Below are 23841 nucleotides of genomic sequence, written 5' to 3'. Positions count from 1 at the left end.
CAGAAGGAATTCAGTGAGAGAAAGTGATAGGTAAGAAGTGGATTTATTTAGAGAGAAACACACTCCACAGGCAGAGGGTGGGCCATCTCAGAAGGCAAGAGGCCCCAAAACATGGTGTGGTTAGTTTTTATGGGCTGCGTAACTTCATAGGCTAATGAGTGGGGATTATTCCAGCTATTTTGGGGGAAGGGGCAGAGATTTCCAGGAATTGGGCCACCACCCACTTCTGACCTTTTATGGTTGGCCTCAGAACTGTCATGGCGCCTGTGGGAGTGTCATTTAGCTAATGCATTACAATGAGCGTATAATGAGGCTCAAGGTCTACTGGAAGTCGAATCTTCCGCCATCTTGGATCTAGTTGGCTCTTACCAGTTTCTGTCATATCCTATGGCTATGTCATTCTTTCAAAGGTTGTGCCCTGCTCCCCTTCCCTCCTGTTTCAGTACTATGCCTAGTAACAGCAAAATACACATTCCTTTCAAGGGTACATGGTTTGTTTACTAGGAGAGAAAATATGTTGAGCCATAAAACAAGTTTCAATAAATTTTTTATTGAGTTATAATTAATATAACATATTAGTTTCAGGTGTACAGCATAGTGATTAAATATTTCTATACCTTATGAAACAATCAACACAGTAAGTCCAGTTATCATCCGTCACCATGTAAAATTATTATAGTATTATTGACTATATTCCCTCTATATACATTACATCCCCATGACTTATTTTATAACTGGAAGTTTGTATTCTTAATCCATTTCATATTTTTGTCTTTACCTGCACCCTTTTCTCCCCTCTGGCAACCACTCGTTTGTTCTCTGTATCTGAGTCTCTTTTTGTTTTATTTTTTAGATTCCACGTATAAATAAAATCATAAGGTATTTGTTTTTCTTTCTAGTTATTTCACTTTCATAATACCCTCGAGGTCCATCCATGTTGCCATAGTTGGCAAGATTTTATTCTTTTTTATGGCTGAGTAATATTCACACACACACACACATATACAAACACATCACATCTTCTTTATCCATTCATTATTGATGGACACTTAGGTTGTTTCCATATCTTTGCTGTTATAAATAGTGCTGCAATGAACACAGGGGTGCATAAATCTTTTTGATTTAGTGTTCATTTTCTTTGGATACATACCCAGGGGTGGAACTGCTGGGTCATATGGTAGTTCTATTTTTAGATTTTTGATGACCCTCCATACTGTCTTCCATGGTGGCTGCACATATTTACATTCCCACCAACAGTGCACAAAGATGCCCTTTTCTCCACATCCTTGTCAACAGTTGTTGTTTCTTGTCTTTTTGATAATAGCCATTCTGACAGGTGTGAGGTGGTATCTCATTGTAGTTTTGATTTGCATTTCTCTGATAATTAATGATGTTGAACACCTTTTAATGTCCCTGTTGGCCATGTGTATGTCTTTGTAAAAAAATGTCTATTCAGGTCTTCTGCCAATTTTTTAATCAAATTTGTTTTTTGATACTGAGTTGTATAAAAAAGTTCTTTATATACTTGGATATCAACCCCTTATTGGATATATCATTTGCAAGTATCTTCTCTCATTTGGTAGGCTACCTTTTTGTTTTGTTGGTTTGCTTCACTGTGCAGAATCTTTTATTTTGATGTAGTCCCATTGTTTATTTTTGCTTTTGCTGCCCTTACCTGAGGAGACATAACCAAAAAATATTGCTAAGACTAATGTAAAAGAGGTTACTGTCTGTGTTTTCTTCTTGGAGTTTTATGATTTCAGGTATTACATTTAAGTCTTTAATCCATTTTGAATTTATTTTGTATATGGTGTGAGAAAGTTGTCCAGTTTTCATTTTTCTGCATGTAGCATCCAGTTTTCCCAACACCATTTATTGAAGAGACTGTCTTTTCTCCATTGTATATTCTTGTCTTCTTGTCATAGATTAATTGACCATGTGAGCATAGGTTTATTTCTGGGCTGTCTATTCTCTTCCACTGATTTATGTGTCTGTTTCTATGCCAGTACCAGACTGTTTTGGTTACTGTAGCTTTGTACTATAGTTTGATGTCAGGAAGCATGATTCCTCCAGCTCTGTTATTTCTCAAGATTGTTGAATTATTCGGGATCTTTTGTGTTTCCAAACAAATTTGTTTTTTAACTTTTCATTTTATTTTGGAGTATAGGTGATTAGCAATGTTTTGATAGTTTCAGCTGTACAGCAAAGTGATTCAGTTATACATATACATGTATCTATTCCATGCAAATTTTGAAATTATTTGTTCTAGTTCTGTGAAAAATGCCATTGGTGTTTTGATAGGGATTGCATTGAATATATAGATTGCCTTGGGTAGTATGGTCATTTTAACAATATTAATTCTTCCAATCTGAGAATACAGTGTATCTTTGCATCTGTTTGTGTCCTCTTCAGTTTCTTTCATCAGTGTCTTATAGTTTTCCAGGTTTTACACCCTTAGGTAGGTTTATTCCCAGGTGTTTTATTCTTTTCAATGTGATAGTCAATGGGATTGTTTCCTTAATTTCTCTTTCTGATAGTTCGTTGTTAGTGTATAGAAGTGGAACAGGTTTCTGCATATTAATTTTTTATTTTGGGGTCCTTTTTTATGATTTTCATTTCTGTGTTTACATTGCCTATCTGTTCTTTGTTCTTGCTTTCTACTTTATCCTTTGGAGCTTTATCCTTTATCCTTTGGAGCTCTTAGCCTGTTAATCGTAGTTGTTTTAAACTCCACATTCCTCTCATATCTGGTTCTGATGCTTACTCTGTCTTTACATTGTGGTTTTTGCCTTTTGGTATGCCTTGTAATCTTTTCTTGATGGGCAGATAGGATACCCTGGTAACAGGAACGCTGTAAATAGGCTCTTAGTAATGTGGTGGTGAGGTGTCGACGGAGGGGGGTTTTCTGTAGTCCTGTGATTAGCTCTCAGTGTTTTAATGAGCCCAGGCCTCTAGACTGCGAGCTTCACAGTGTTTCTCATTTTTTTTTCTCTCCCCTTGGGCGGGACAGGATGGCTAGAGTGGGCTGGACTTGGGTATTTTCCTTCCCCAGGTCAGGCTCTGGTTAACAAGATTCCCCTAAAGGTAGGCCTTGTTAAGAGCAGAGTGCTCTGGCCTAGTTCAGCATGGTTTCTTTCCCTTTCCCTGTTGGAAATCTGAGGGTACTTTTCTTTGGTATTTATTGTCGGAATCTGTTTGAGCTTCTAGAGCTGAATCTCACAATACCGTGAGGTCCGCCCTATGACTGGGGCCTCTTGGGGTTTTTAACTCTCAGGGTTGACCACGCTGAGCCTTCCACAACTCATAAAATACAGTTCAGATTTTCCTACCCTGGCACTGCTTCCTCTGGCAGTTTCTGCTCCTGAATCTTCTCTGGGAAGCTCTGATTCCCTGTACTCAGCTGTTGGTCTCTCAAATCTTGGGGGTAGCAGTTTGCCCTGTGCTCTTCCCTTCCTTGTGTATTTAAGAAGAGTTGTGGATTTTTCAATCTGTTGAGCTTTTTACTTGTTGCCAGGATGGAGTGGTGATTTCCAAGCTTAACGTGCAGAAAACTACATGCAGTTTTAAAGAGTAAATAACTATATTATTGGTATTCTTAAAATTTTAACTTGTGATATGTGTTTTTATGTATTTCTTTAGATACAAAATTGGGAAATGTATAGTTTACAGCAAATGTTCTGATAAAACTAAGCTCAGTTGAGCATATAAATTCTAATTATTTTTTCACGAAGCACCAAAAACTTTAGATTCTTTATGTACTTCATATATGTATATATAATTAAATATTTAGACATTACTAAACATACAGTTAAAAGATTATTTTTTAATTTTTTTGATTAATATTTTTATCTTTGTTCAATATTTTAAATACTCCAATTCATTCTCTTTTTATCCAGGTTGAAGATTGTAAAAATTTCTTTTAAGTGCAAACAGTTTTTTATTCAACTGAGAAAAGAATTGGTGAGTTGATCTTATTAACATAACTTAAGTCCTTTAAGAAATAAGTCGTCATTCATTACAGAACTTTTAGTGCAAGTAAATGTGTTATTAATACTGTTAATAACTGCCTACTCAGTTAAGTAATTCACATTTTATGACAAAGTATATCCCTAGTGTTTCTGTGGTTCTGATCAGAAGTTATTCTAGATATCTGTTCTGCTATCTCTTGAACTTAGAAACTGGTCTCAATTGTGATGTTCATTGTGGTCCCCAGGGTCCATTCATGAGGTCAGTAACTGAGCATTTATATGTCCTTTTTCTTTCTTTTTTTTTTTTTTTTTTAAATATACAGCACTTCCTTTCACATAGGAGTACATTTCATTTGGGGGATTCTGAGCGTTTAGTTTTGTTCCTAGTTCATGAACGTGTAGTACATTTCCTCCCTTTGTTGGACTGATGTCCTTTTTGTGTATTAAATACAACACATTATCACAGAAAGTACAGTGTTGGAAAGAATTTCATCTTATAAATGATTTTATCTGTTTCATCAAATCAAATTAACCTCATCCTTTGACTGACATTACTAGACGTCTTGACAAATTAATGCACATTTCAGGATGTTTATATGTGTATATGTGTATAAAACGTATTCAGGGACTTCCCTGGCGGTCCAGTGGTTAAGACTTCGCCTTCCAGTGCAGGGAATGCGGGGTCGATCCCTGGTCGGGGAGCTAAGATCCCACATGCCTCGAGGCCAAAAAACCAAAACATAAAGTAGAAGCAATATTATAACAAGTTCAATAAAGACTTAAAAAAAAACGGTCCACATCAAAAATACATAATAAGTAATAAAATAAAATGTATTCAAAGCCTTAAAATATATTTGAATCAAATCTATTTTATAGAGGATATTGATCTACTGACTATGATTCATCATTATACTCACAAAACATAGTTTTATTTCAAGAGAGTTTTTATTGAAATAAAACCAACAGAAATTAAGTATAGTGCTTGATAAGTATATAATATACAATGTTATTATGTAGAACATTACTACCACCCTGGCAGCTGGTATTATTACTAATGGAGTTGACGCCCACTAGCAGTCATTAACTCTCCCAAAAGGTAAATATTATTCTCATTTGTATCATCGTGGATTAGTTTGCTTAGTTTTGAATTTTAAAATCTAAAATCATACAGAATGTTTTCATTTTTATCTGCCTCCTTTCCCTTAACATTGTGAGATTCATCCATGTTGTTACACCTAGCGATAGTTTGCTCCATTGCTGTGGAATTCTACTGAATGAATATACCATACATTAGTTATTCATTCTTACTATGTTAGTGGACAGTTTTGCCATTTCCACGTTGTGACTATTATGATTAATGCTGTTAATGAACATTCTTGTACATGTTTCAATAAATGTTTAGAGGAATAAAATATAATAAATCATATCTGGAAACTAGAGAACAAACATTTTACTTTGATAATTATATTGGTAGGAGGTGGTGTTTAAGTCAACTTTTCCAATTTGCTTCCCATTATAGTGCTATTGTTGTTAGTAATACTAATAATATAGTATCTAACATTTCTTAAAGTCTTACTGTGTGCCTGGTAACGTATCAACCGTTTTCATATCATTTAATCCTCACAGCCATTCTCTGAGGGAGTGTTAATGCATACAAAGCAACTGTTACACAGAATTAAGAATTCTCTGGTGATCAAGAAGTGATATTTTAAGCATATCATCTTCTAACATCACAGCTTAATATTTATACATGGGCATTTTACTGTATTTTAGTCATAGACGGTATCTTCATGACCTTTTGATAGGCAAAGATTGCTTTAATAGGACATAGAAGGGAAACTAACATTAAAGGAGAAGATCAGTAACTAGAACTGGTTAAAATTAAGAACTATGTTCGTCAAAAGACATGATTAAGAAAGTCAAATAGCACAGAATATGTGTATGATACACACACACCATCTATGTCCTTGGTTGTGTATCCAGCCCAATCCAGAAGTACGCTAGTGACTTGAACAGACACTCCAGAACTGAGAATATCCCCATGGCCAGTAACATGAAGAGCTGTTGAACCTCAATTAAGCATCAGAGAAATACGGATTATAACCAAAATGTGATAATTTCATGCAACCACCAGAATAGTGGAGCAAAAAGATGGGGAGCCAGTGACCGGGGAGTGTGAAGAGCATGCGCTGCTGGTAGAGGGGGTGCCTGTCAGGCTGATCATTTTGGCAACGGCTGGGCGGCACCGACCAGAGGTGAGCGCATGGCATCTATGGCCCAGCAACAGAAATTCGCACCTACGCACATCTGACAAAATACAGGAATACACACAGGAACAACATTTTCACATCACCAAACTAGAAACATTAAATGTCTGTCAACGGTAAACAGGTTAATAAACTGTGGTCTGTTCACATGAGAGAATAGTGTGTAGAATGAAATGAGTCAATTACTGCTTCACAATTACATGGAGGAATATAGAAACATAATATTGAACAAAAGAAGTCAGACCTAAAGACATACATGTATGAGTCCGTGTATGTAAAGTTGAGAAACAAGCATGATAACCTGTGGGCATAAAAGGCAGAAGGTGGGCATGTGTAGAGGTTATGTGGTATTAACCTGTGGGCATAAAAGGCAGAAGGTGGGCACGTGTAGAGGTTATGTGGTATTAACCTGTGGGCATAAAAGGCAGAAGGTGGGCACGTGTAGAGGTTATGTGGTAGAGACGGGAAGACAAGGATGCTCGGAGGCGCTGCTTAATGGTCCATTTCTGGACCTGGTTGCAGTCACTGTGTGAAAATCATAGCTGTACACCTATGACATGTATGCCTTGCTATAGATAGTTCAGTGAAACTATTTATTTAAATAGCAATTTGTGCCAAATTTTTAAAGAAAAATTAAAGAAATGCTTCTGTTGCTACTTATTTTAACTTTTTAATTAATTAATTAATTTTTGGCTGTGTTGGGTCTTTGTTGCTGCGCGTGGGCTTTCTATAGTTGCAGCAAGCGGGGGCTTCTCTTCCTTGCGGTACGCGGGCTTCTCATTGCGGTGGCCTCTTGTTGCAGAGCATGGGCTCTAGGCACGTGGGCTTCAGTAGATGTGGCACGCGGGCTCAGTAGTTGTGGCTCGCAGGCTCTAGAGCGCAGGTTCAGTAGTTGTGGCGCACGGGTTTAGTTGCTCCACGGCATGTGGGATCTTCCCGGACCAGGGCTCAAACCCGTGTCCCCTTCATTGGCAGGCTGATTCTTAACCACTGCGCTACCAGGGAGTCCCTGTTGCTACTTATTTTAAAATAAGAATTTCAAAATAGTGTTCAGAAGTGCTGAATGTTTTTATTTACTTATTTACAATCTAGACAGATTTATAAGTTTAGAGATATTGTTGAAAGGTGTGTTGATGTATCTTAAAGTTTAATTTGTGGGCCAGGATTGTATTTTGAAATAATTATAGCTACTAAGTTTTGAAAATAGATATATATCAAGTTTTAAATTTGTTTCTAACTGTGTTCTAAAATAAAAGTTCCTATGAGTTGTAATATTACCAAATGAGGTCCACATTTTGCAAACCTTTCCATTAATTTTACTGCTTTTTTATGGGATAAGCAAAAAAGACACAGGAAGGGTTAGTGTTTGTAAGGGTAGAGTATTTACCTGTAAAAAATAAATTAAATGGAACATTAGATCCTGATATTCTCATGATATTCTCTGCATTTTGTCATTTATTACAGCATGAATCTAGAGAAACATTATTGGGATTTAACATGGTGAATTACAGAGCATGTAAAAACTTGTGGAAAGCATGTGTAGAACATCACACATTCTTCCGTTTGGACAGACCACTTCCACCTCAAAAGAATTTTTTTGCACATTATTTTACATTAGGTTCAAAATTCCGGTATTGGTAAGTATTGCTTATGCTTTGATACTTCAGTGTTGGATTTTTTCCTCCTTTTAAAGAAAAGTCTAGTTTACTGAACCATAGAATCTGTTACTCATGCGCGCCTACTAAGTCAAAGTCTTCGCGGAGTTTGGCCGCTTTGTCTAATCAGCAGAAAGTTCTGTAGGTTCTCATTATAAAGCCAGACTTGAGAAACCTGTTCCATTACCTGTATTCCAGGTCATTATTTCCTAAAGTAAATCAACTGTATTTAATTAGTTACAATCTACTCCTGCTATAATTTCCATTGTCTTTGTTAAATATTTGTAAGATGACTTTCTCGTGAAGAAAATATTTAGATGTGGCCCAGAAAAGATTTGTATTGTAAACCTCAAGCATTTATAAATGCCCCATTTGTAATCAGAAAATAAAACACAACAGCATAAAGCGTCGTACAGGATATACCATTAAAAACACATCCTCCTTCCAAATAAAAGTAGCCCCAAAATTCAGTATCAGCACTTAACTAGAATTAAGGAAATTGTAACCATAAAAAAGGCACAGCAGATTCTTAAGTGGCTTGATGTCATGATTGGCTCCCCTGTCACCATCCTAAAAACAGTACTGGGAAAGTAAGGTGTTGGTACTTGTAAATTTAAAGGTAATTAGGTTTAGGGAATGAGTATGACATCGGTAGTGAGAGTCAAGGAAAAATCAAAAAGTCTTATCTATTGGTACTAAGTCTTAGCAGGTACAGAAGAAATCTCCAGTGAGAGAACAGTGCAGACCATACTGGTATTCCTTCAATAAACTTAATTCCTTACCTAAACGACCACCGGGGTTGTTATACAAGAACTATACTTAACTTTAGCAGAACTGTTTCTTCCCTCTGACCTTGAAAATATGACATACACGTCAATATACACACACCACTTCACTTAGGCAACAAGGAAATTAATAGAATGTAGTAACCAGCCTTTAACCATAATTTAAACCAGTCTCAGATGAAAAAAAAAAAATCAAGTAATTTCCCCAAACTATACCACAGAAAACAAAATCTAGTCACGATGACTACAGATACCAAAGACATTTGAAGAAACCTGTTTGGGAGAAAATCATCCCTGAAACAGGATGAAATTTCTACCTAGATATTAACAAAAAGAAACTAGCTCAAGGGACTTGCCCAGCGGTCCAGTGTTTAAGGCTCTGCACTTCCACTGCAGGGGGCATGGGTTCGATCCCTGGTCAGGGAACTAGGGTCCTTCATGCCACATGTTGCAGCCAAAAAAAACCAGAACAAAACAAAAAAGAAGGGAAATTTCTCATCATGGAAGTTGAAGCGCTAAACAGTAAATTAAATAATTCTTTAAAAAAAAAAAGCTCAAGAACTATCTAATTAAAAGAGAAAATACTGGTTGAGGGCAGCAACACTTGCCGTTCAGGCTGTTATTGCCCTTGAGGGAATATGGACCTAGTACTGGCAGATTTTACATTTTTAAAACAGTTTTATTAAGGTATAATTGACAGAATAATTTACCATATTTAAAGTTTAAAATGTCATGTTTGGGGATGTATATACATCCATGAACCCATCACCACAATTAAGATAGCAAGCATATCCACCCCGGAATTTTCCTCTTACCCCTCTGAAACCCCTTTTCTCTCACCTCTCTTTGTCCCCATGTATCCGCTGGTCCGCTTTCTGTTTCTATAAATTGGTTTGCATTTTCTAGGGTTTTATATAAATTGAAACATATATTTTGTTGTTGCCTGGATTGATGGTTCATTTCTTTTTATTGTAGGGTAGTATTCCATTGTGTAGATATAACACATTTTGTTTATCCATTCACTAAATTATGGATATGAAGTGGGTTGTTTCTCTGTTTGGCTTGCTTCCGGACTTGGGCTATTACAAATAAAGCTGCTGTGAACATTGATGTGGAAGGGTTTGTATGGACATTTGCTTAAGTTCCCTTGGTTAAATACCTAGGAGTGGAATCGCCGGATCTTATGGTAGATGTATGTTTAACTTTGCAAGAATCTGCTGGTCGTTTTTCCAAAGCGCGTGTTATCTTTTTACATGCCCACCATCAGTGTATGAGAGTTCTAATTCCACCAGATTCTTACCACTGCCTCCTGGTATCTTTTCATTTGACTAGTTTTCTGAAGAGCACGTAATTTTGATAAGTTCAATTTACCAGTTTTTTCTTTCATGGATCTTTCTTTTGGTGTCATATTTAAGGAATCTTTGCCTAACCCAAGGTCACAAAGATTTATTCCTGTTTTCTTCTAAGAGTTTTACAGTTTTAACCCTTACATTTAGGTCTATGATCGATTTGAAAGTAATTTTTGCATATGGTGTGAAGTATGGATTGACGTTTGTCTTTTTACATATGGATATCCAGTTGTTCTAGCATTTTTTGTTGAAAAGATTATTTTTTCTCCACAGCATTGCCTTTACACCTTTGCTAGAAATCAGTGGTCCACATTTGGGTGGACTTATTTCTGGACTTTTTAATAGTAAGTCTTAAGTCCAGTAGTATTAGTCTTCCAACTTTGTTCTTTTTAGAAGTTGTTTTGAATGTTCTAGGCCCATTGCAGTTTCATCTGAATTTTAGAATTAGCTGATCAGTTTCTACAAGAAAGACTTCTGGGATTCTAACTGGAATTGTGCTGAAACTATAGATCAGTTTCAGGAGAATTGGCATTTTAAAAATATTGAGTTTTCTCTACTAGAGCTAAGCAGTGAATTTGGTAGGGTTGCAGGATACAAAATTAATGCACAGAAATCTCTTGCATTCCTATACACTGACAATGAAAGATCAGAAACAGAAATTAAGGAAACAACCCTATTTACCTTCGCAACAAAAAGAGTAAAATGCCTAGGAATAAACCTACCTAGGGAGACAAAAGACCTGTATGCAGAAAACTATATAAGACACTGATGAAAGAAATCAAGGATGACATAAACAGATGGAGAAATGTACCATGTTCTTGGATTGGAAGAGTCAACATTGTGAAAATGACTCTACTACCCAAAGCAATCTACAGATTCAGTACAATCCCTATCAAATTACCAATGGCATTCTTCACAGAATTAGAACCAAAAATGTTATGCTTTGTATGGAAACACAAAAGACCCCAAATAGCCAGAGCAATCTTGGGAAAGAAAAATGGAGCTAAAACATAGGAAAAATGCTCTTTGACATAAACCACAGCAAGATCTTCTAGGAGGTGGGTCACCTCCTAGAGTAATGAAAATAAAAACAAAAATAAACAAATGGGATCTAATTAAACTTAAAAGCTTTTACACAGCAAAGGAAACCATAAACAAGACAAAAAGACAACCCTCAGAATGGGAGAAAATATTTGCAAACGAAGCAACAGACAAAGGATTAATCTCCAAAATACACAAATAGCTCATGGAGTGCAATATCAAAAAAAACAACTGAATCAAAAAATGGGTGGAAGACATAAACAGGTATTTTACCAAAGAAGACATACAGATGGCCAGGAGGCACATGAAAAGATGCTCAACATCACTAATTATTAGAGAAATGCAAATCAAAACTACAATGAGGTATCACCTCACACTGGGCAGAATGGCCATCATCAAAAAATCTACAAACAAGAAATGCTGGAGAAGGTGTGGAGAAAAGGGAACCCTCTTGAACTGTTGGTGGGAATGTGAATTGATATAGCCACTGTGGAGAACAGTATGGAGGTTCCTTAAAAAACTAAAAATTGGGACTCCCCTGGTAGCGCAGTGGTTAAGAATCGCCTGCCAATGCAGGGGGCACAGGTTCAATCCCTGGTCCAGGAAGATCCCACGTTCCACAGAGCAGCTAAGCCCGTACACCACAACTACTGAACCTGTGCTCTAGAGCCCGCGAGCCACAGCTACTGAAGCCCTTGTGCGTAGAGCCCGTGCTCTGCAACAAGAGAGGCCTGCTCAATGAGAAACCCGTGCACCGCATGAAGAGTAGCCCCTGCTCGCTGCCACTAGAGAAAACCCATGTGCAGCAACGAAGACCCAGTGCAGCCCAAAATAAATAATCGTATCTTCAAAAAATGTATGGATGTACTTATTAAAAAAAAAAAACCAAACTAAAAATAGAACTACCATATGACTCAGCAATCCCACTCCTGGGCATATAGCCTGAGAAAACCATAATTCAAAAAGATACATGTACCCCAGTGTTCATTGCAGCACTAGTTACAATAGCCAGGACATGGAAACAACCTAAATGTCCAATGACAGATGAATGGATAAGGAAGATGTGGTACATATATGCAATGGAATATTAGCCATAAAAAGGAGGGAAATTGGGTCATTTGTAGAGATGTGGATGGACCTAGAGTCTGTCATACAGAGTGAAGTAAGCCAGAGAGAGAAAAACAAATATTGTATATTAACGCATATGTGTGGAATATAGAAAAATGGTAACAGATGAACTTGTTTTCAGGACAGGAATAGAGATGTAGAAATAGAAACCGACGTGTGGACCCGGGGGAAGGGGAGAGTGGGATGAATTGGGAGATTAGGATAGACATATATACACTGCCATGCGTAAAATAGCTAGCTAGTGGGAACCTGCTGTATAGCACAGGGGGCTCAGCTTGGTGCTCGGTGACGAGCTACATGGGCAGGATGTGGGGTGGGGTGGGAGGGAGGTCCAAGAGGGAGGGGATATGTGTATACACATAGCTGATTCACTTCATTGTACAGCAGAAACTAACACAACATTGTAAAGCAATTATACTCCAATAAAAAAAATATTGAGTTTTATGACTCGTGAAACATGGTATATCTTTTTATTTACTTAAAATTTCTCTCAGCAGTAGTTTTCAGCATGTACCTCTTTCACATCTTTTCCAAATGTATCCTTAATTATTTCATGTTTTTGATGCTATTATAAATTGTCTTATTATATTTTAATTTCAGATTGTTCATCACAGTTAATTAGAAATGCAATTGATTTTTTTTTTCTTTTTCTTTTTTGCGGTATACGGGCCTCTCACTGTTGTGGCCTCTCCCGTTGCGGAGCACAGGCTCCGGACGTGCAGGCTCAGTGGCCATGGCTCACGGGCCCAGCTGCTCCGCGGCATGTGGGATCTTCCCGGACCGGGGTACGAACCCGTGTCCCCTGCATAGGCAGGCGGACTCTCAACCACTGCGCCACCAGGGAAGCCCGCAATTGATTTTTTTATGTTGATCTTGTTTTGTTAAACTTCGCTTTTACCTCATTTATTTTAGGAGCTTTTTTTGTAGTTGCCGAAAGATTTTCTTCCTAGAGGCCAAAAACGGTTTTAATTTTTCCTTTCTATTCTGATCCTTTTTATTCCTTTTTCCTTACTTGTTGCCCCAGCTAGAATCGCCAGTATAGCGTTTAGTAGAAGCGGTGAGAGCAGATATCCTTTTCCTGTTCCTTATCTTAGGGGAAGCCACTCAGTATTTCACTATTAAGTGTGATGTTGGTTGTGAGCTTTCACACATGCCCTATATCATGCATGTTGAGGCAGTTCCTCTATTTTGCATTTGTGGGAAGTTTTTATTAGGATTGGTTATTGGTTTTCGTCAAGTGCTTTTCCTGCAGCTATCACAATGATCATATGAGTTTTCTTTTTAGTTTTTTATTTGATGAATTATATTGATTGACTTTCAAATGGTAAAGCAGCCATACATTCCTGAGAGAAACCCCACTTGGTTATGATCTGTTATCCTTTTTATATATTATTTTGTTTAATTTGCTTACATTTTGTTTAGAATTTTTGCATTTATGTTTGTGAAGGATATTTCTCTTTAGTTTTCTTTTGTAATGTCATTATCAGGTTTGGTGTCAGGATCATTTTGGCCTCATTGAATGAGTTGGGAAGTATTTCCTCATTTTCAGTTTTCTAGAAGAGTTTCTCTAGTAATATTATTTCCTTTTAAAATGTTTGATAGAATTTTCCAGTTCTGTTCTTTCTAAGGCAGAAGCGTTATTTATAGGAGGCTTTTGAACAGCACATTCAGATTCTTTAATACCAATGAAGCAGTTCAGGTTTTCTCTTTCTTCCTGGGTGGACTTTGATCATGGTTTTCAAGGAATTTATCTATTTTGTCTAAGTTCTTGAATATTTTGGCAAAAAGGTTGTAATATTACCCTATTATATTTTCAATATCTCTAGAATCTAATAAGGTCATTTCTCTCATTCTTGATATTGGTAATTTGTGTCTTCTCTCTTTTTCCCTTATCAGTCTTGTTAGATTAAATATTTGGGATTAAATATTTTTAAACACTGTGACTGCTAAATAAAACCTTTCTTCAGGTTTGTATGTAGCTTATGGGCCACCCTTTGTCTGTCAAGTCTTAAAGGAAACAAGTGACCGAAAAATACTGAACCAGGTTCCCGTTCAAGTGTAGAGTCAATAGCTAGACAGTATCAAATATACAAAACCTCAGGGAATATAACATCTCTGAGCCTATTTTGAAAAAAATATTTAATGGTAAAGTTAAGCCATCTAAGAGAGAATTCAAAATGACTCAAGAAGCATCTTGGTGAAAGAAGTCAGAATAAAGATTAAATTCTTTAAATATGGAACGAATCCTTGACAACTATGAGAATTATAACTACAGAATAGTATTAAAATGTTATAAACTTGGGCAAAGTAAAAGTAATAATGTAAGAAAGCAAGAGGAAGCAGGGACTAGTGAACTATGTGAATCCATATTAACAAAAATTAAATATTAATACACTAAGCTTTTAAGGTTTTCCCTGACCTTTTTTTTTTTGTGTGTGTGGTACGCGGGCCTCTCACTGTTGTGGCCTCTCCTGTTGCGGAGCGCAGGCTCAGCGGCCATGGCTCACGGGCCCAGCCGCTCCGCGGCATGTGGGATCTTCCTGGACTGGGGCACGAACCTGTGTCCCCTGCATCGGCAGGCGGACTCTCAACCACTGCGCCACCAGGGAAGCCCTTCCCTGACCTTTTTATTCTCCTCCTCCTTCTTCTTTTGTAAATGAATGGTAGCCTTTTTCTTTAATTCAAGAGAAATCCATTTAGTATTTTCATTGTGGCATATATAGCATAATCACATTGTAATAGAATTATATCCATATTTGTAGCCTTTTCTATGTATGTATAGAGTTTCAGAATGATTTTTCCCTGCTCATAATGGAGATTATTTCTTAGGGGTATGGCTGTGGCTAAATCTGTTTACTTTTTTTGTTATGCTTTTCGATATTGCTTGAATTACTTACAAGAAGCCTGCATGCTTTCACCAGTTGGTATGTTCTCACTGTTCAAGATAAGTATCTTGCTGTCAGAATTTAGTGTTCTTAGATTATGTTACAGTTTTACATTTTGTTCTAATTATACTAAACCCTGTAGAATAATATGGATAATATGACATATAAACACTTCATTTTCCCCTCATATTTGAATTTAATCTTTATATTTTTATTATGAAATTCAACTTGTTAATTCAGCCTTTTGAGTAATAATGTCCCATTTGAATCCTCTTTCCTGGAAAATTACTCTATCAGTCCGGGAAACAGGAAGCTCTTTTGATTTTTCAAATAAAAGCAATTTAATTGAGGCAGTTGGTTTCTAACACAGGTGTTAGAAAGGCTGGGAAAACAAAAAGGAGGGGGTTTGGAGAAGCAGCAGGAAGAATGGGTAATGCCTGAGGGTCAGAAGCTTGTGTCACTCTGGGCTGGAGCCCACAAGCTGAGACCTGCTGCCGCACTGGTGAGCTGCTGCCGTCGATTCTGGATCTCCAGGGCGGTGCTGCTTTGATCGGGGGTGGCATCATCTGTGGGGTTCTGTTTCTTTCTGTGCCCTGTCCCTGCTGCTGTTATAGCGGCTGCCAGCATCTGACGGTCACCTGCTTCTGACTTGCTCCGCTTTCTGATCTCCCACCAGAAAAAAGGCAGAACTGACAGAAAGCCAACCTGCAGGGGAGCCTCCCAGATGCGGGGCGTAGCAGACAGAGCAGGACAGGACTGAGGCCTGGGCAGCTCGGCTAACGTGAAGTTAAATTCGTGTGTATAAGCAAGCCGTAGATGTCTGTAGTTGTGAAAGCTAGGCTTTCTGTTTATAGTCCTTAAGAACTTCAAAAACGTATCCAGAATACTTTTTAATCACCAAAATGATTAATAATCTTGTGAGCGATGTAGGAATGGCAGCATGACATGTTTATCTGGATACAGTCCTATCCCTAATGGATACACATTGGATAAATGCTTTTCCCCCTCATTATCAGCAATGGTTGGGAATACTAGCACTCTTGTCATCTCTCACGAAGACTGAGAGATGGAATTTTGAATATCAGGGGATTTAATACTTCCTTTACCAGCCTCCTCACACACACACCCCCTTGTTATCTCTGTTCCAAAATGTCCAGGGGATTACAGTCCTTGTTCTAATGTGGAAGTACAAAGCAGTGGTGAACCTAAATCTGTTACCTTGTTCACAATTGCAAGTATAGCTCATCCTTCTTAGAGGAAATATATTAAGAAACATCAACTTATCTAAACTTTAAAATCGTGACAATGTTTCTGACTTTTCCATTAAAACTTGAACAGATGTGCCATTCTATTCACATTTATCTATACTTGTCCATAAAAGATGATCTTAAAATTGCTTGCTTATTAGCTTTGGAAACCTATATTTGTATGCTTTTATATATATTAAATTTCCATCTACGTAAATGGTTTATTTGATATTCTAAACATTTGTGTTCATTCACTCAAATAATGTGATGTGTCAAGTAACAGATTCTCTGAGAACCAAGTTTGTATTTACAAATTTGGTCTCAACACATTGGAGTACCACAGAGGAAGCTCAGTTCCCAGGCATAAACGGTGTGCTTGGGAGAAAAATCAGCTTCAAGATAACCCCCTGTAATGCCCAACTCTTAACCATATTCTGACCTTCATTCCTTCTAATATAAAAATATCTGGAGTTGCCTGTATCTGGACGTGGAGGGATTTGAGGATGTGTCTGTGATCGTTATCAGTAGGTGAGGAGGAAAAGCTTGCCCAAGGAAAGAGCAGTTCTTCGAGATCTCCCCCCATGTGTCAGGCCCTTGTTGAAGGAGTAGTAAAGACATTAGCCAAACTGCAGACGTGGTAGGAGGGCAGGGCTTAGATGAGCTGGGACAGAGCAACCTGTTTCTGAGTCTAGAGCGAGTGCCTTTCCAGGGCATAGCAGAGGAGGAATTCCTCTCAGACAGAATTACTTCTTTCATACTCACTCCCAAACAAAGGAGTATCTGAAAACAAAGTGTCTTTGGAACACATCCTTGTTCATTAATGGAAGAACTGTAATTAAGCTTCATCCATCGAGGTAGAAGTGGAATATAGTCCATTCTTTCCTTCTTACCCTCTGCTTCCTTTTCTCTGCTAGAAATATCTTGTCTCATGTAATTGTAGTATAGTCATGCTGTGTGTTGTCATTTTATCTTGTAGTTCTCTTTAAGGTTTTCTTATTGTACATATTTATCTATTTCAGTGGGAGAACTGAAGTCCAGTCAGTTCAATATGGCAAAGAAAAGGCAAATAAAGACAGGGTGTTTGCAAGGTAAGCCACTTCTAATTCAGTGTCTGAATTTTTTTTAAAGCAAGGTTAAAATTGCTAAAAACTCTTTTTCCGAATACGATTACAGAATTATCACATGATTCCTTCTTTAATTAAATGATAAATTATGTTGAGCGAATAATGAAATAGTTTGTCTAGTTTACTCAATCAGGTTTTTTTTAGTGGACCAAGGATTGTAACCCTGACTAGGCAGAATCAAGTATTATATTATTAATATAACATTTTGTTGGAAGGCTTGTTTCCCTTTTGTTAACATTTTTGAGAAACATAGTGACTCATCTCATATATTATCCAGCCCATTTCTTCTTTCTTTAAATCATATTGTTAAGAAATAAGTTGCTTTTTATTTGGGTGCATTTTGTTATCTTCATTTTTTAAGATCTGTTAATAACCAGTTTGCTTTTCAACAAGTGAGATGACATGGTCAGATTTATGGTTTAGAAAATAGTTTTATAAGCAAGGATAGAGAATGAATTAGAAGTAAGGCTGGGTACCCAGAGACCGGTTAGGTTATTGCAGTAATCCAAATGAAAATAACAAAGGCCTGAACTAAAACATTGACAGTGAAGTGGTTACTAGGGAACAAATTTGAGGAGCTTATTTTGCAGGTGGAACAGGCACAAGTTGTTGACCCTTTGGTGGAGGTGTGTGAGAGACAGGAGTGTCTGGAGAGACTTGTCAGCTGGGAGTGACATAAAATGGACAGGGGCTACAGGAGAGAACAGACTCGTAATAGAAGACGTTAAATTGGCACAGGTCTAGTTTGAGATGCCTGAGCAACGATCTAACCAGATTGTCCAATAGATGATTGAAAACTCGGCCGAGAGCTCTGACGAGGGAGAGTGACCAGATTGGTGGCAGCTAATCTTTACTGAAGACCTACTGTGCCGAGCATCGTTTCAGGCCTTGGGAACACAGTGAAGAACAAGTGACCCCTCTTAGTCTCGTGGAGGCTGCACTCTGATTGGTGGAGCAGGCGCCTCATATAGTGAGGGCTGAGGCAGGGAAGGCCCTGGGCCGGAGCCAGTAGTGGGCAGGGTGCGCATGGCAGGGGCCCAGGAGATGGCTAGACAGGCGGGCAGCGGCTGGAGTCTGTGTGGCCCTGTGCTGGGAATGGTGAGGACTTAGAATTGTAAATGGAGGCCAGGGAGACTGGGGGCATGGGAGGGATATAAACTGACTTGCATTTTAAAAATGTGGTAGAGTTCTTGTGATTTAGAGTGATAAACTGAAGTATCTATAAGTATCGTATGGTTTCTGGGATTTGCTTCAGAATAATTGGGGGGCGAGGTGAAACAGGATTCTCATGATGATGCTGTTGAACCTGGGGCCTGAGTACACAGGGTTTATAAAACTCTTCTTTCTACTTCTGTTTATATTTGAAATGTTCCAAAATAAAAAGATGGGGGAGGGTGGGAGATTAGCCTGGCTGCTGGGATAGAATCACTCTGTGGGGATGTGAGTGGAAGAGGGTGACCAGTTAATCTCATAATGGCTAATGCTTATTTTGTACTTACCTGTGCCAGGCAGTTTTTGTATATTAACTCACAACCCCCAGACTCAGTGAGGTAATAAATCCATTACAGATGAGAAAACTGAGCGAGTTTGAATAATTTACCTGAGATTGTACGGAGAGTGGGGGATGCAGCAAGATTCTAACCAGACACCCCAGGTTCTTACCCACACTTTTAACCTCTGTGCGGTAGTTTTTGCTGTTCTGCGTGAGACGATTGACTCCTTTCCTGTCTCAGATGTGAAAGATGATCCCGTTTATTGTCTGTCTCCTTCACTATGGTAGGATGTCAGCTCTAGGAGGACGGGAGTTTGTCTGTCTTAATTCACCACAGTAGCCACAGTTCTCTAATGAGTGGGGTATGGTAGATGTTTTTTAAATGAAGCAGTGTATTTTCAGTGAAAATAGCTTAGAGAGGGTGAGTCCTTAAAGAGGTCATGAGCTTAGAGTCTGCTGCCAGTGGAGGCCTGAGAGTTTTAATAAACGAGAAGTGGAGAATTTTGCTTTTGACTTTAATTTTGCTCTTAGTCTTTGTCTGAAAGACCTCCTGCTTTGTGTTTCTAGCGTAAAAAGCTGCTGTTTTTTTCTTTCCTCCAAAAGCAGAAACTGCTTTATTGCTTTCTCTACTCCACAAGTGATGGCTCATTTTTTTTTTTTAAAGCTCCAACAATGCCAAATAACATAAAGAAAAATCGTAGGGCTTCCCTGGTGGCGCAGTGGTTGAGAGTCCGCCTGCCGATGCAGGGGACACGGGTTTGAGCCCCGGTCCGGGAAGATCCCACATGCCGCGGAGCCTGTGCTCTGCAACGGGAGAGGCCACAACAGTGAGAGGCCCATGTACCGCAAAAAAAAAAAAAAAAAAAAGAAAAATCGTGACCCCCAACACAATCACTTAAAATTGTTTTGTATTTACTATTCAAGATTTTGCCATGTATATACTCACAGAGATATTGATATGTATGTCTATATTTTATTTGTTTTAAAAATTGTTTCATACTTTTTCTTGCTTGTTTTTATCACTTAGCATATCATAGGAATTTTCTTCGATGTTGAAAAATCTGCAGTCGTTCATGTCAGTAAATCTTAAACACTTAAGTCCTTTTATCCTGAGCTGTAGATTTTTTTTTTTTTTTTTTTTTGAGCTGTAGATTTAATTGCAAGATCCTTCCCTTCGTCCTGCCACCAGTCCGCATGCACAGTCAGAGCCATTTCTGAGGCTGAGGCTGTGCCAGCACTGTGCGTGGAATGCTTGTAAAAATAAAAAACAAATAATATTACAAGTTCCTTGGAGTAAAGACATTTGAAACAAAAAAATCATTAGAACATGATTTTTTATGTGTTTGAATAATAAAATTTACTTGGGTTTTTTTTTTTTCCCCCCTTCATTCCTGGCTTATCCTCATCCTGATTTGTCTATGAATGATCTCTCCAGTCAGAAAATTGTCAATGAAAAATGCCTTGATGTAGGAAAGATTTCACTGGTCAGGGCATATAGCATTTTGCTGTGATAAGTTTAACTTGAATTTGAGTGATGTAATTCATTTCGGCATTTGTTCAAAAAAGTTTTGAAATTGATTTATTTTGGCTTTATTTTTAGATTTATTGAGGGAAATATTGTCAATTTCTCTATTAAATATAAATCTTGGTGTCATATTAGTGGCTTGGTTATTTCGGAAGGGAGGAAGAAAGAAAGTAAAAACACAGAGATGTCTGCCCCAGTAGATTCAGCTACTGAAATTACTCAAATTCCTCCTTTCCACAGTCATAGATACTTTTTTTTTTTTTTTTTGCGGTATGCGGCCCTCTCACTGTTGTGGCCTCTCCCGTTGCGGAGCGCAGGCTCAGCGGCCATGGCTTACGGGCCCAGCCGCTCCGCGGCATGTGGGATCTTCCCGGACTGGGGCACGAACCCGTGTCCCCTGCGTCGGCAGGCGGACTCCCAACCACTGCGCCACCAGGGAAGCCCTCATAGATACTCTTGTTTCCAGTTAGAAAGTATTAAGGACCTATAGAGAGGTAAAATGTACAGTAAAATGTTAATTTGAAACCATTTTCCTTGAAATTGCTCTTGAGAAAGGAATAGTTTACTTCCTTTCAACTTTGTTTTAACTTAAAATGTACATATTTATTCTAGTTCTTAGTACTATAAGTTTTTTGCAACACTCCTTTCAGACTTGTTAAAATCAAAGTAAATATTTTTCTGATTCTTCTGTTAAAACAGCACCATAACAAAATACTTGCACTTTTTAATTCTTTTCCTAACAAGAAGCTTAACTTTTTGTCTTGCTTGATATTTGTAAAAATACTGAACATGATTTCATAAGTAGTTCTACTGTAATATGATATCCTAATATGAATACCAAATCATAGGTGTGTTTATATATTAATGTTAATATCACACGCAAATGACTTCCTTTACATGTGTACACGCTTTAATATTTTGAGCGCATCAGATTTTGAAAGATATACAGATAGTTACACCTGCATCTTACTAGTTCATTTTTTTTCCAGAGCAGTTCCCGATGCATTTTATTTTATTTTATTATTTATTTATGTTTTAAATTTAATATTTAAAAAAATTTTTTTTAAATTTTATTTTATATTGGAGTATAGTTGATTAACAGTGTTGCGTTAGTTTCAGGTGTACAGCAAAGTGATTCAGTTACACATATACAAGTATCTTCATTTTCAAATTCTTTTTCCATTTCTGTTATTACAGAGTATTGAACAGAACTCCCTGTGCTATGCAGTAGGCCCTTGTTGGTTACCTATCTATCTATCTATATATCTATTTATTTATTTGGCTGCACCGGGTCTTAGTTGTGGCATGTGAACTCTTAGTTGTGGTATATGGGAGCTAGTTTCCTGACCAGGGATTGATCGAACCCATGCCCCCTGCATTGGGAGCGTGGAGTCTTAGCCACTGGACCACCAGGGAAGTCCCTGGTTATCTGTTTAAAATATAGCAGTGTGTACATGGGAATCCCAAGCCCCAGTCTGTCTCTCCTCCCCCACTTTTCTCTGCCTGGTAACCATAAGCTCATTTTCTAAGTCTGTGAGTTTGTTTCTGTTTTGTAAATAAGTTTATTTATATCATTTTTTTTTTAAGATTCCACATATAAGTGGTATCATATGATATGTGTCTTTCTCTGTCTGACTTACTTCACTTAGTATGATAGTCACCAGTCAGATAGTTCTTCATTTTATATATGCATTATTAAAATGTGAAATTGTTTAACAGGTTATCTCATAAAACAAATATGCATTATTCAGTGAGTAGTAGAGATAAAATTCCAATATGATGGGCCCCAAATAACTTCCTGTTTCTTTTGTTGTGCTGGAATTGTATGAATCTACTTTGAAATAATAAGTCATCATCTAGGACAAGGTCTTAATAGTACTGTTTTAATGATCCTGCTAGCTCTGAAAGACTAAGCTTTTCTGGGATTGTGATGATCTGATGCATATCTATCAAAATACCCTAATGGTTTTAGCAATTATTAAATTATTCTGTTAGAGTATTAGAGAATTCTAGAATTCTTGTCCACTCCTTGGAATTTTAGTTGGCAGTATAAATAGTTAGAAAAGATTTCTCCTTAAACTTTTAATGTAAGGTTGTTTTTTTCAGCAATAATAAATGTTAACTTATTTTTCTGATACATCAACTCTTTGAATTGCTTTCAAACTTTTTCAGTTATCGTATAATATCTAAGAAAAAAGCAAAAGAATGTTCCCATGCAACAGAAAAATAAGGTGCCATGGTCAGAAAATAAATTTACCACATTGCAAACACTGATGAAGTGTGGTATTTTTTTCTCTGAAGTTTCCACACTCAACAGGAAACATAGACAGCAAGCTTGAGTGGGTGGATCTCTGAGGTTAAAACTGTTAATAAAATACCTTGAAATTTAGTTTTAAATGCAAAGCATTTCCAACCATGTTTAGTTTATTAACAACAGTAAAGTGTTCTGATGCTTTGTATTAGGTGAGTATAACTGGATTTTTTTCCTCCTTCAAATGACTCTTTCCCTCTTTTAGAAAATGAAAATAGTTGATCTCCTGACTGTGGCTAGTGAACTCACTTAAACAGTTTACATTTAATAATCCAATATGTGAGTAATCTGTTTACTAACATTAATAGAAGAGCCATAAGTGCTGTTTCTTTTAATAATCTTTACTTCATTTAAAAAATCTAATGCATGAGATAATATACTTTATTTTTATTTTATTGTGACTGATGAGGTGGTTAGACTGAATGGTATCCTGACTTGTCTTCAAATCAGAAAATCCTGTAATTTAAACTCATGGTAATGGGAAATGTTTATGTTTTAATGACTTCAGATTCACTTACGAAAAATGAAATCTGACTCAATGACTTTTTTTAAAAAATTGATAACGTTACATCTCTTTTAGAAAATGTTCAGTGTTCTTAAATTAAGGAGATGTCAGTCAACTATATTTCAATTTAAAAATAAATAAAAGAAAAGAAAGCAACATCATTAGGCCAAACTAAAAAGATTTTAGCTATGAATACATGAAATGATAGGGCATTTGTGTGCTTTAGATTCAGAAGTAATTTAAGTTGCTTGTGGTTTAGTAAAATTAATAAACTAAAACATTCCACTGAAAATGTAGATACTCATAGATCATTTCAGAAGGTAGGGAAGCACCGTAGGAGCATACATTTTACTAGTAAATTTTGATATTTAGATGTAGAAACTTAAGTGGTTTGTCTGTGGGAAGGTCAAAGCTAGGATTGATGGTCCCCACTCATGGTTGTTTTTTTTTTTAAAATAAATTTATTTATTTATTTTTGGCTGCGTTGGGTCTCTGTTGCTGCGCACAGGCTCTCTCTAGTTGCGGTGTGCGGGCTTCTCATTGCAGTGGCTTCTCTTGT

General features: G+C 37.3%; 1 protein-coding gene across 3 annotated transcripts in view; it reads left to right on the top strand.

Moving 5' to 3' along the window:
• PTPN4 (protein tyrosine phosphatase non-receptor type 4) overlaps positions 1-23841 on the top strand; it is a 182338-nt gene that overhangs the window by 107372 nt on the left and 51125 nt on the right. For all 3 annotated transcript variants that reach the window (XR_016394200.1, XM_022565515.3, XM_089916981.1), the window contains exons 11-13: positions 3897-3960; positions 7700-7872; positions 17345-17413. Coding sequence is in view for 2 of the 3 variants with exons in the window: in XM_022565515.3 (XP_022421223.1) it covers positions 3897-3960; positions 7700-7872; positions 17345-17413 (306 nt within the window). In the remaining variant the exon portion in view is untranslated. The remainder of the gene's footprint in view (positions 1-3896; positions 3961-7699; positions 7873-17344; positions 17414-23841) is intronic.

The sequence above is a fragment of the Delphinapterus leucas genome, chromosome 8, assembly GCF_059928025.1.
Source record: "Delphinapterus leucas isolate spDelLeu-1000000601 "Yukka" chromosome 8, BTC_Dleu_Yukka2, whole genome shotgun sequence".
In the NCBI taxonomy this organism is placed as follows: domain Eukaryota; kingdom Metazoa; phylum Chordata; class Mammalia; order Artiodactyla; family Monodontidae; genus Delphinapterus; species Delphinapterus leucas.
The sequence above is the reverse complement of the archived record's forward strand: the minus strand, read 5'-3'. Positions and strand labels throughout refer to the sequence as shown.